Below are 14,069 nucleotides of genomic sequence, written 5' to 3'. Positions count from 1 at the left end.
GAATTTATAGAATAAAGTTAATAAAGAAATTTTATACATTATTTTGAATTCAGTTTGCATGTAGTGTATAATTTTTTGGTGTATTTATCTGCTATTATATCATCGGCATTTTCTAATAAAGGAGGACATATTCCCGATCGAATCTCAGGGTATTTTTCTACCTCTTCGATTATAATTTCCATGGTTTCTTTATCAGTTTCGTGGTTTTCTTCATTTTTTCCTTTTTCATTTTCTTTTAGAAAGGCACAATGTAGCAGCTGAAAAAATTGAAATTTGTATTAAGTCGCATTTTTCAAATTGATGTTAATTTTTCATCAAATTATATTTTCGGCGAGTGTTAAGTAGGTATAGGTTGGCAGATCTGAAGCAATTTTACGAATGCATGAGTTTCCCGTTTTCGAGATTTTTTAAAATATCTGCCATAAAAATCAATAATTATATTGAAAGAGAGGAAAATGGTAAAAAAAAGGGGTTCGAAGGGTAGAAATGAAAATTTAGCAATGATTGACATATATGTAGGTACTAAGAATCAAATTTTTTGGCCATTTTCATGAATTTAAATTTTGAAAAAAAAACAATATTTTTTCAGGTTAAAATAGTCTTGAAAAAACAAACTTCAATATAATATCATCATGAACTTTTTTTGGTCGATTTTTCAGAACCAATTTTAGAATAAATGAGTACCTACACTCTCCTTTTGAATCTAATCGAGTAAGGATAATAAAATTACGCCACGACTCTTGTATTTCTCCTATCTCATCTTATAAAAAAAAATAATATCTGTAAAATTGTTCATAGTTCTGACTCTGAGCACGAATTTTAAGAGGAATAAGTAGGTACACTCGTCCCTCACAACTAATACGATGAAACATCATACAATTACAATAATTTCCCCTTTTTTTCCCCTGAAAGATGATTTAATTGTACTTAAGATAGAAAAACTCGCGCACAATTCATACCTCGTATTTTTAAACAAGAAAATTGATTACCTACATACTTATCTATGTAAAACCTCACTTACCTATGCCTACACACGAATTGTAATAAATTTCCTTGCTGAGTATACTTTTTTCCCCTACAAATTATTCAATAATTTATTATTTCGTTATAAAACTTACCCTTAAATTGACCAGTAAAATTGTCAAAAAAATTGTCATGAATAATTTAGAAATCTTTGGTTTTGAAGGAACCATATTTTTTTGTTGAAAAAATTACGACTTTGAAACAAGTGTGCAGGTAGCAACGATGAAGGTACAAGTAACATGAGAAAAACATTTGTCATATTTTACAGCCGGATGTTCCACCATGAAAAATAGTAAAATATCTACCTACTAACAAAGAAACCTCAATTTGGCTGAAATTTGGCTCACTGTCAGAACCAAATTTTCGTATGTCGCGAAGTCCTAAAATCGAAAAATCAACTTTCTGCAGCTGAAAATTTGGTTCTGAAGTGTGGGTGACGTGAACTTTCAGTGAGCTAAATTGCAGCCTAATTAAGGTGATAAACTGACAAGGATCCCTACTTGTTCCCAATATTAAACCAATAAAAAAAAAAAAAAAACAAGGTAGGTAATGACTAGATAATTAGAATTACGTAAAACACCAAAGACAAATTGAACGAATTTTTCACGGATTGACTTCATTTATTTTTTAAACGATCGAGTCTTTTCAATTTTTGATTCATTGATTCAACTTTCAAAATACTCCAAATTCGATTTTTTTTTTGGAAATTGTATTTTTTCTGTCAAGAAAATTTAATGTTCTTAAATCAAAAATATAGGGCAATGAAATTGGAATCTTCCATAAATTCCTTACAGCATCCAGCATACCTGAAAATCTGGATTGGCAGCAATCTAAAAATTTCACCACGAGAGTTTTTAGACCGTAAGGCAAACTTCAATGTTCCAATAATCAATTTCAAAATCTTTGCTCAGGTCCACTTCACTCACCATTCCCGGCAGGGTATGATCTTTGAGGCGATATACCTGCTCTGATCAAGTCTGTATCATTCATAATCAAAAATAAGTTGAGCTTTCAGAAAACAATTTTCATTTTTTTGGAGAAATTTCGCAAAATAATACGACATTAGTGAATTATTTCAATGCGAAGAAACAGAATAGGAGGCAAATTTAACAATACTCGCGTACCTATATGCACGCTGCTTCGCTCTTCTGTATTTAAATGTTCAATTTTCTGAACCTAACCGAAATACATTGGTCAACTCTTGCATAATTCAACTACCTATTACATGCGTCTATTTTTAATTTAATTTTTAATGAATTAAAAATGAGATTTATGTCAGTAGTGTTGTCGACACAGTAGACTTCAGACATCGAGCTGTGCAGTGTGCTGTGTGTAAATTCATACCCAGCGATTGGTAACAGTGTCGAGTGTTATTATTCGTATTCAATGTTCATTACATTGACCAGCTGACTGGCTGGAATATTATCAGTTACGCTCATGCTGTTGTGATCAAAACATTGTTCGCGTGATTGACTCTTAGTAAGTGATTGTATTTAAAAAATTATTTTAATAAAATGCACTCGACACATTAACATAAATAATACGATAGTAATTAATCGTTTGCACTTAAAACACTCACATTTTTGCTAGATATAGGTACCTAGCTGCCTACCTATTCTGTGAATCGGTTTCAGATTTTATTCAATTTATATTTATATTTTTTTTCAATCAAAATAATTATCAAAATTTACCTGAATTGAATTGTATTTCAAAGAAGTAGTTATGTACTTACGTAAGTCGGTAATATTCAATTTACTTAAAAAAAAAAAAAAACTGAAATTTTATTTACCTATTAGTTTGAAAATTCAAATTTGAAATGAGAATAGTCGAGAAGTATACCTAATGTGTGTAAAAATAATTTTTTAAATTTCTTTGGAGTTTTTCACTAGTTTGCACGTAGGGGAAATGAAAAAAAAAAAAAAAACAAAATGATTGAACTTTTTATGATTTTGATTGTCTGCTGTACGAGTATATATTTTAGAGAGTACTACAATTTTATCGCTTCAAATATGTGACGTTTGTCAACACATTTTTCATGCACTTGAATTATATGAAAAATTCAATTTAAAAATTACAAAAATTTGAACAATATTTTTCTTGATTTTTACGGAATATAATTTTCAAAATTTGAGTGATTTTTGTAGGTAATAGCAACGCTTGAAAATATCTTATACTTTTTTTGAAATTTCCAAAAACGATAAAATTTTTTAATACACTCGTACCTTTTACCTACCGAAGTATTTCATAGTCAAATTACTTTACAACATTTCACTTTAAAAAACACGTATCGCGTCGACTTTTATTTTTGTTTACACTCGGTTGATTTTTTTTTCTTCATCCAATGTGGCAAAAATCAATCGGAAATTTCTCACGTAAACATCGTACCTACGCCTAACAAAGCCAAAAATTTTAACGTGTGAAGGTAACGGAATCGATAAGAATGAGGTTACTTTAATGACACCAAGTTAATGAGACTTGCACTAATAAAAATGGTGTAACACATTCTGTACAGCCGAATGTTGAAAAGGTTAGGGACGGCGAAATAAGTAGATTATAAGACATGGGCATGGGCATTTTATGCACATCGGTATATTTGCATTTGCATGTGCATACGAGTATAATAAAAAATTTTATATGTTTAAGTTTCGATTGTAATAACGAGGTTAGTGACTCTTGCGAGCCAGAAATACAGGTATAAAATAAATAATTCGCAACGCGGACGGAGTGGAGATTCCGTAAATGGGAATTGTTTTATGTAGGTCCTATAACGACGTCTCCTACCTACTCATTGTTTTATTCAACGAGATATTCATTATCGATTGAATGAAGTGAAATAGTTCGGTGTGATTACCTACAAGATCATAAATTTAGACTTATTAAGAGTTCCTCTTTGAGGTCGTCTTATTGGAATTGGAACAGTACGCCGCCAGTTCATTTGGTTTTTTGGTGAAATGAATGCACTTCGGTGAGATACTTACCTATCTTCATTTTATCGAATAATCTACGTGAAAATTTACCTCACTTTAAAAATCAGTGGGAGTTGTCGAGTAAAATTATGTCTTTTGATTTTATGTCTATACCAATGAAAAATAGTCATTCATTTTTTGCAGTGCAAGTTTTGCAAATCAATTTTGAAAAAATTATTAAATAGGTAATTTTTGACTTTTATACGTAGATAAGAGTTACTTTGTTAAGGTACCTAATAAATTACTCAACAGCCGTGAAAAAAAGATATTTTCACATGGATGTTTAATAAGGCAAAAGAAGTGAAATTTCTTCATTTTTTTTTCAATAGGTAGGTACTCTTTAAGTATTTAGTGCATTCAATCTAAAATTTTTCAAAAATCCATCTCATTTTTCAACTGGCCCAACTTTTTATAGATAATTTTCAACTAGCTTCAAGTTTAATTTCTAATTGTATTTTTGCTTTTAGTCATCCTCAATTTTTAGGAATATTTCTCTTATATTTTTCCAAAAAGTTGTGATTTTTTAGAAATAATCAACTTGAGTATCGTCTTAATTTCAAACTTCGAGTAGGTAGGTACCTATTGGCATCGTGGCCTAAATTGAAATGTTCATACATTGATTTTAATTCTTCGTTTGTGTCACTGTCATCTCAGCTGCATTCGATTGCAATTACGAGTACTAATTCGAAATATTATTAATTAGGTTTTTGTAGATGGTAGATTAGATGTACATGGGATGCACATTACAAAAGTCATGATCATGATGAGTAATTATTTTTCATGTGGGTACCTTTTTCCTTTCCTTCGTTGACCTCAGTAAATCCAAATATCTTACTTCATTTTAATTTGTAAAAAAAAAAAAAAAAAAAAAAAAAAAAGAAGTTACCTACTTATTTTGATACTATCTATATACTCAGCAGAATGAGTGCGCCCCCAATCAATGATTGATTGACTGATTGATGTTTCTACAAAAACTGCACTATCCATGCCTAATTGATTAAAACAAAAAAAAAAAGAAACGATTTAAAATAATCGCAGTTATTTATTGAGTCGTAATAAAAATACATACTTAAATCTGGAATAATAGTGGATATAAATTGTTAAATGCATATCCATCTAGAAAATTTCATCCAGCGGAATGATGCAATACTTGCTAATAGATGTTATGCAAAAAAATATAGACGTTTAATGTGTTTGTATATTGAATTTACGGATGCTCGAAATAAAAAATACGATCTATCGGTGTTTTTTCAATGGATTATTCAATGGGCTAGACCTTCCTTTTCCGGTCAATTATTCTAAATTTTACGCTATGTGAGGTAATTATATTGCCTTTTTGGCCTCATTTTAACGATGCATTCACATACCTCCTATATCCGTTATAAACATCGAAATATCTGCGATTTTAAGGCGTAACCGTCTGTAAAATTTGTTGATTTGAAAAACAAAATTTTATTCGATCAAGTTTAGGTAGGTACCTATAAGTAAAATACGATATCTAATGTCAATGTCTATCGGGCGGTGTTCATGCTTCATTTTTTCTCCCAAAAATTCAAACTTACACATCAACATTATTATTCTAACGTTGGATGTGGATACCTAATTACCTAGGTACCTATCTAATTTATCTAAAACCTAATTCAATCGTTTGTACTTTCTGTATACCTACTTATACTCAGTTGATATATTCCAATGTGAGAGTCTCGGATTCACTTTTTTTTAATTGTTTGAATTTTGATCATTTTCTAAAAAATATTTTCACGAGGGAATTGAGCGAAAAGTATCACCTTGTCAGGATCATGAACGGATAATGTTGTAATAAAAATTCAATTAGGCTACCACAGTTTCCGATTTTTCGCATTATTTATTGAACTTCGACTTTCTTTTCTCTTTTTTACACCGCATTCGAAATGAGTAGGTAATTAAATCGCGATCGATAATTAATTATACGAAAAATTGCGAATAAAAGAATCTCTTTTTGTTAACATTTTAATGAATAATGAAGAGCTCGTGTCATTTTTGTCAATAACCCCCAAAAAAGCTTGGAAAATTACATAGGTACTTTGAAATTACAAAAAAAATAAATTAATAAATAAATAAATAAATAAATAAATACATACGTAAATAAATAGGAAACAAATGAAACATCAAATTGGGCTAATTTTGAGATTTTGTTGAGGTATTAACGAGAAACATCTTTCATATCGACAAAAAATTTATTACATCCAAAAAACTAATTTCAGTAATAAAGGTGACGGATTTTGTATTTACCAGCGCTTAAATAAGCATTAGGTACATATTTTTTAAAAAAAGAATAAAAAAAAATATGTAGGTATGTACCTAATTTATTTGTGGCATTAGATTTATAAATTGGTACTTAGTTAGTTACCATAATTGATAAAAGTAGAATGATCTTAAAACTTTCATTTTGATCAAGTTCTCCTCCCATTAACAAAAATAAATAATTAATTTAATTAGGTAATGTATGTAATGTATTAATAAATTAATTATTAAAAACTATCCAAAGTAACCTAGCTCAGTGTATGTTTGAAAATTGAAAAAATTGAAAAAAAAATTAATGGGAGCGTATAATTAATTAAATTTTTGTATGATCAATTTGAAGGAAAAATTTTAAATTCAAATTTTAAAAATATTGAATTGAATCGTCTGTTTTATGCAAAAATAGGTAAGTAATACTTATGAAAAAAATAGGTACTTGAATTATTTTCATAATGTCAACTACGTATATATGTTTTCTGTAGATATGTAGATGGCAAAAAATGCGACAAATCTTTTTAGTAGGTAGCTATAGGTACCTACAATTAACCCGGTATCTAGCTACTTACCTATGCATAATAAGTCTGGTACCTGCCTACATTCAAAAAATTATTTTTCAAAATAAAAATTGAAATTATGTACTATATTTCAAAAAAATCCCACATTACATTTCAAATCACATTTCATTTTTGATAATTTTGCACATTTTAATTTCAAGAGTTTTTCTTTATATTTTTTAATACGTATTTCATTATTTTTGGGAAATTGTATTTTATTTCATTATTTCAAGTGTTTGCGTTGTTTTTGTACTACTAATAAGGGAGATGCCCCAGGTGACATGCACCGATTTCAATGATTCTTGCACCATTAGATAGAGGGCATCGAGCATAGTCTACCACGAAAAATAGTCGGCGCAGGTCGCATACCGAAACCTCTCATATTATTTTGGCATTTCATTACATATGATGAGACTAGCCTATGGTGAAATATCAACTTCAGCAGCTGAAAATTTGGGGTCAGACTATGTTCGATGTCCTCTATCCAATGCTGTAAGAATCGTCGAAATCGGTGAATGTCACCTGGGGCACCTCCCTTGTAAGTAAATGGTAATTGAGAGCTTTCGCTTTCACCTTTACTGCTAACTTCAAATGCAAAAATTAATCTAAAAATTCCTAAAACATGACTAAATTATTTGGAGAAATGCATAGGTATTTTCTTGAATAAAAATCACCACTTTTCAAAATGTCTGATAGATATCGATCTTCTCAGCAGGATCAAATTTTGATATTTTACTGTCCTAATTTTCCAAAATCTTGCCAATATGTTCTGAAATAGATATTATTTCTGAATTTTTTTACGAAATTAGTAAACCCCCGTTTCCTCTGATGTTCATTTCAATGCTGCTCATAAAATTCGATTTTAAATGTGCGTGGACCAATTTCCTCGATCGTTAACTTTTCGTCGAAGAGCATATACATACAGTACACTTGATGATGTAGGCCTATAGGTGACATGCGCATCGCACATCAGTTGCAAATAAATTGGTCACCGTTACGTTATAAAAAGAAAATTAACGCGAAACCTGTTGCCGGTGGTATTTATAAATTCACTTGCATTTGCATCGCATGTAATCGAGACAAAATATTCCACCTCATCATGCGAACTTTTTGCCCTAAATAAGTTATATACTTACTTAGAATAAAAACAATCGCATAACCTTATTATGGTAATTGTTTTCCTGATTGCGATTTGTACCCATGTGGTACCTACGTAGCTTTATTTTGTCAAAAGTTGATGAATGTAATGTAAATTAGACATAAAGCTCATAACTTTTTGTCGTATCAACGTCTGTTTGTCTTTTCCCCTTTTTTCTAAGACAGATTGAATGAAGGTAGGTAATGTCCAAATAGGATGTAACCCTCGGTAACGTGACATTGTTTAATCGATACAACTTTCATTTTTTTTCTTCCCTCTGGAAAAATGATAGAAAAACGACAGTCTCGTGTGTTACTCATCGATAGGCGAATACTCGATTCTGTGTACTAATTCGAAATGACGTTCGCAGGTGATATTTGGTCGAGTCTGCCTGAGGTGCTAAAATGGTCAAAAAGGAGCTCAGGCCGACAACCGCTACTTTAATCAAGCCAACTATACTGGACACCAAGTTATTGGGCATTTTCGACATGACCACCGTTTCCAGAGAGCATTTAGTCGCTATTAAAAACTTAGTCCATACCACTCCGAGATGCAAGTGCCGTACGATGACCAAATCACATTCGGTGGAATGCGATCAAAAATGCCAAACTGCACAGAATCAAGAAAAAATCCAAAAAATGTACAAAGTTCTCAATAAAACGTACCGGATACGGACAAACGTACGACAAAAGCTGCATAATTTAGCCGAAGCGTCGGAAATAATCGAAAGACCAGTCATCGTGCCTGCTCCTTGTTCCACGTGTGGCAGATCAGATCAGCCGGAAAGATTCCACAGCCATCCGAGTCGAGCAGAAAATCAAAGAAAATGTATCAAAAGTAGTATCGAGGAAAAGAAAACTGTTCAAAAACCCGTAGCGATGAAATTTCGAAGCGCTAAAACGAAATTGGAGGAGGAGAAGGATAAAGAGACGAGCAAAAACTCGCCCTCGAATTCGAAACTAAAAGTCAATCAGTCGTCTAAACTTCACGATTCAAACTCGGTGACGAAAAAATTGGCGGAAGTGGCGCCGCAGCCACCGCCTCCTTCGAGTGATAAGGAAAATACGCCTAAGAGGAAGTTGAAAATACCGACTAGGTGGAGAGAAGCTTTCAAGAAAACCGTGCAACAGAAGAAAGCACCCAGTCAAGATGAAAAATTCAAGCCTAAAGAAGAAATTAATAAAGACGCGTCTGAAGGTGGCTACAAATTAGACAGCTGGAATCCGGCTCCGGTGTCTGGAGGACGAAAACGTAAAGTCGTCTGTTATCTGTGCTCCCAAGAATTTGGTACCGCTATTTTACCTGCTCATGAAGCTATGTGCATTCAAGTGAGTGTTTTTGATTTAATACCTTGGCTATTCATTTATCTAGTTTACATTTATTTAGGTTGACATAGGTATGTGCAATTTACAGAGTAGTCAGTGTGTAAATTGAAAATTGAGTAGAGATTGGTCGAATGAGTTTTTTTTCCAAATAGAAATACATATAAAAAGGACTACAGGCTGAATAAATTTTGAAAAAAATATATATATTATTGCAAATTAAAATGTTATTAGGTTCTATGTCCTAATCAGATTTATTCCCTTCAAAGTTCAAATTGAACTTTTTAATAAAAATCTCAATTTTTAAATAACTGAATACTCTCAAAATTTCATTTAAAAATTTATAAAAAATTATAATATACTTACAATCCACAATTTTTACGAAGAAAAAAGTAAATTTACTCGTAGTACGGATGTGGCATAGGTAATGTTTTTTTTTTAGGTGTCGAGTTTGAAACGAATATCAGTTGTTACCTGCTCACACCCTATTTGACCTTTCCACTTCCTGCAAGCTTTCAAATTTTGTAAAAAAATAAAAAAAAAATTAAAAAGTTGAAATATTAAAAATATACCTATGTGTACATGATGAGTTACATTGTGAGTTGTGACGTCATGTTAATGTTTTAAATCATTTTTCAAATTCAATATTTTACATTCCCAAATTTTACTCACCTGCATTTAGGTACAGGTAGACCCAATTTTGAGAATAATTTTTGATTTTTTTCTAGACAACAAAAGTTGTTTCTTTGTCGAAAGTTATATGTTTTCTTTTGAAGATTTTTTGGCATCATTAACATATTTTCTTAAATTAATAGCAAATAATTTTTTGTATTTTTAAAATATCATTTTTTTTTTTAAATAATCATGCTTACTTTGACATTGACCCATGAAAGAAAAGAACACGATTCTTCAACTTTCACATCATTTTCATTTCTTCAACTTTCAGAAATATTTGAAACAAAATAATGAGTCGTCTAATACGAACAATGTGAATGAGCCAAACTCGAATCTTGCAAGATCTCCTAATATGAGTGATGATTGGAAACTAGCCTGGGAAATTACCCAGGTAAATTAAATTTTAAATGCCATGTGTGATGCGTACTGCGAATAGGTACATAAACCTAAGCATAATATCTAATTCACATTTGTGTAAAATGAGGCATTGAAAAATTTTCCCATGACTAACCATTAACAACTAATATAAATATAACCCATTTCAATTTTTTTTCTGCATTATTTTGATCATAATCTGCGGCTCATTTGAGAACCTTTCTGTGTAATATATCTAGCCATTTACTTCATTTTCACTGCTTAATTCATCATTCATCGATCATCCTGTCTCTGGTTCTTGAAAATTTATATTTACCTATTTTTGTATGTATTTTTGTCAAACCATCATTGACTGACAATTTGTTTGTTTTTTTTTCAATTTTTTTCAAAGGCTTCCCTAGTTCCTTGCGATTATTGCGAACGTAAATTTCTTCCAGCTCGGTTAGAAGCTCATCAACGAATATGTGCATCAAAATCCACCAAAGAACCTATTAAAAACAAGGTCAGTACCTACCATACCAGTTCTATAACCTACTCGAATATTGAACTTTTATTCGAGATTATGAAAATCAAAAATGTGAGATGAAGGTAAATCCAGGAAAGCTTTTCCTATTACATGGGTTTATAGCTTTTGCACTATTATTTTTTCTCATCGTGTAATACTCAACTTTACTGCACGTATATCGCTGTATTGCGTGCTAGAGATCTATTAATTTCTATTTATACTGATGTAGGTATACGTAAAACAATAAAATCGATACTCTTCGCGTTGTATATAGTCAAATTCAATGTCACGTGTATCTTTTTAACCCTAAAATAAATGTTTTCACGGTGAATTTTTCAATAAGCTTTTTTTCGATATTATACGCAAAGCTTTGTGTACCTACCTATTTTGATGATGACGTAGATTGTTTGGTTGCTATAAATCGTCTCACTTTTGAGCATTTTTACCTCATAGTTCTAAACTAGTGCTTTTACGTCACTGGTCCTATCTACACAAAGTATAAAGCAGGGAAGGGGTTGTAATTTTCCTTTCACGAATATCTACTTACCAGAAATAGAGTGATGGTTGTTTATGGTAATTTTGAGTTTCTAGGGAAACTGAAAATTTTTTACGCATGTTACAAAATGTCAAAATACGTAGGTTTTAAACATAATTACTTACCTATCTTCATGAAATTATTCAGTTAAAAGGTATAAAGACGTAATGATAGGATTGATAAATAAGTAGGTATTATTAAATGGTACTGTTCGAGTACCTCTTTTATATTCATACGGTAGGTAATTTGAGTTCGAAAGTTTAGAAGTTTTATTTCTTATTCGTTAAAGCTCTCGAGTCTCAACAAAATCAAACTATTTTTATAACGTTTGTCAATATCTTGTTCCTAATTCGTTGATTTATGCAACTTGTATTATTTTGTATCGTTATAGGTGACCAATGTTGGTATTTCAAATCAACCTGGTATATTGTGTGAACATTGTGGCAAACGCTATGGGAGTAATTCGATCACTATACATAAAGAACAATGTATCAAGAAGCATAGAAATTCGGCCAATGATGAAACAAACACATCCAGACAGGACAATAATAAGGAAAACTCTGCAACTCGCAAAACATCAGCACCGCTTACGGTGATATGTAACATATGCGGTAGAAATTTTGGGACGAAGTCTATCGCATTCCACGAGCCTCAATGTTTAAAAAAATGGAAATTGGAAAATGAAAAATTACCCGCGCAACTTCAAAAATCACCCATCTTCAAATCAAACGTTTACGATTCAGGTATATTCACTTTCGTTGTTAGTGGTACAAAAAAATATGTAGTAAATTTTTCCACCACGCGTGCTTGCTTTATTGCTGAAAGAGTTGGCTGAATTATTTATGACGACGGACTTCCTTCGTTATAGAATTTGAAATTGTTATTTAATTCGTCCACGCGGGTTATTGACCTGCAGGTACCTACTCGAGTCGATGTTTTTATGAAACTTTTCACGCGTGAATTACTTGATTTGAGGCAATATTGTGCTAGATATTGGTTTTTTCTTGTTATTTTTATTCCTTTATTCGTTTCCTGGTTACTTTATAATGATGCGTTTTTTTTGGCCTTGCGTAAGGGTAAAAATTAACGACAAATTTTCAAGTGATTTTTATGATTGAGAATTTAAATAAGGGATGTGAAAGTCGATTTATGAAATTTTATTATATTAAAATTTGTGAGCACGTGGTTATGCAATGACATTTAGCTGATAACGATTTAACGAAATAATTTCAATTTTTCAGAGTATAATTTTGAAAACGGAACTCAAGACGAGTTATTCTGGAAAGCTCATCAAGCTCAGTTAGTCCCATGTCCGAAATGTTTTCGTACCTTTTATCCTGACAGACTGGAGATTCATCTGAGAGGTTGTAAAGGTTCTCCGAAGAAAAAGAAATGATGCTTCCATTTCGCATTTTTGCATTTCCAGATTTCCTCCATTTCTTCTGAATAGGTATAACTATACCTATCTTTACACATTTATGTTCGCATTTTAAATTTAAAATCTCTTCGTAAAGATTTGTGTGTATTTACTTACCATTTTGTACGTTACAACTTTCTTATCACATTTATATTTATGGTATAATTTATAAAATAATGAGTTGTGAAAATTTTGTATAGGTAAAAATGTAATAACGTCTGTATTTGTAAATATTAGAATAAATAAAAATTGACGATTTTTAAAAAAAAATGTATAGTGTTCATTGGTTTGCTTTTTCAGTATCAGCAAGATTTTTAAATGATGTTGAAGTTTACTTAGTGTCTGGAAATTTTTGGATTCGATTATTTCAGATCTTGATCCAAAATCCACAATCTCAATTGACACGAGTACTTGTACAAAATAATGAATTCAAATGAATTTTCAGTAATGAGTGGTAGGTCTTGACTCTTGAGAGAAGTGATGATATTTCTGTAGGATTTTTCTTCTATGTTGGACAAAAATAAAAATACCATCGACGTAAGCATATTTTTATTTTCGGTCAAGTTCTACAACGTGAACTAAGTACCTACAATTCCTGCTTCCACGAATAAAACCTTAAAATTTGTATCGTTCAAAAATCATTAATAGAAATTTTAATCAAGAAATGGAGATGTGTTGTGTACCATTACCATTACCATTCAGTATTCAAATTACAACACCATTCATTTCAAAATTAATTCAGAATACTCACCTCATTTCGGATTTCAGTTAATCTTTGAAAAAATAACTAAAAAAAATAAGCGAGATCAAATTAAAATAAAAATTCAAAATTGCATTACATCTTTTTTGGTTTTTGAAAAAAATTATCTAACTATTAATACACAAAACTTGGAGCCATTTGGTACCTTTTGCGCCGATTGTACGGCCGTTTTTGGTTTTTGCGAATTAATTTTGACGTTTAGAAACCTCCTTACCTGAGCGAATGCCTTCGAATCTTTTTGAAAATTTACATTTTTCCAAAAAAATTGTAATTAAAAAATGGTTGGATTTTGGAATCAGGAGAATGTTTTGGTTTTCGATCACGAAAATAGATCCGCAGTACCTCCATCATTTCGAAACCTTGGAAACAATTAACATCAATGAAACCTTCAAACCTTGGGCTAGGTTGTGTGACGTCATACGAAGACATTTTTTTCGTTTTTGAAAAGATGATGATAAATGAAAATTGAAAACTGAAAAAGTTGAAGAGACTTTGTTGAATGAGAGTAATGAGACTTCT

General features: G+C 31.2%; 1 protein-coding gene across 2 annotated transcripts; it reads left to right on the top strand.

Moving 5' to 3' along the window:
* The first annotated feature begins 2,291 nt into the window (after window positions 1–2,291).
* LOC135831625 (zinc finger protein 474-like) lies at window positions 2,292–13,041 on the top strand. 2 transcript variants are annotated; one of them, XM_065344243.1, is made up of 6 exons: window positions 2,292–2,502; window positions 8,332–9,289; window positions 10,230–10,349; window positions 10,725–10,835; window positions 11,765–12,116; window positions 12,615–13,040. In XM_065344243.1, the coding sequence occupies exons 2-6, from the start codon at window positions 8,366–8,368 to the stop codon at window positions 12,767–12,769; spliced, it is 1,662 nt and encodes a 553-aa protein (XP_065200315.1). In that variant the 5' UTR covers window positions 2,292–2,502; window positions 8,332–8,365; the 3' UTR covers window positions 12,770–13,040. The 2 variants fall into 2 exon arrangements, with proteins under 2 accessions (XP_065200315.1, XP_065200316.1); XM_065344244.1 differs by lacking the exon at window positions 10,230–10,349 and having other exon boundaries at window positions 12,615–13,041.
* Window positions 13,042–14,069: the final 1,028 nt, after the last annotated feature.

The sequence above is a fragment of the Planococcus citri genome, chromosome 1 (assembly GCF_950023065.1).
Source record: "Planococcus citri chromosome 1, ihPlaCitr1.1, whole genome shotgun sequence".
NCBI classification, from domain to species: Eukaryota; Metazoa; Arthropoda; class Insecta; order Hemiptera; family Pseudococcidae; genus Planococcus; species Planococcus citri.
Note: the sequence above shows the minus strand (reverse complement) of the source record. Positions and strands in the feature narration are given on the sequence as shown.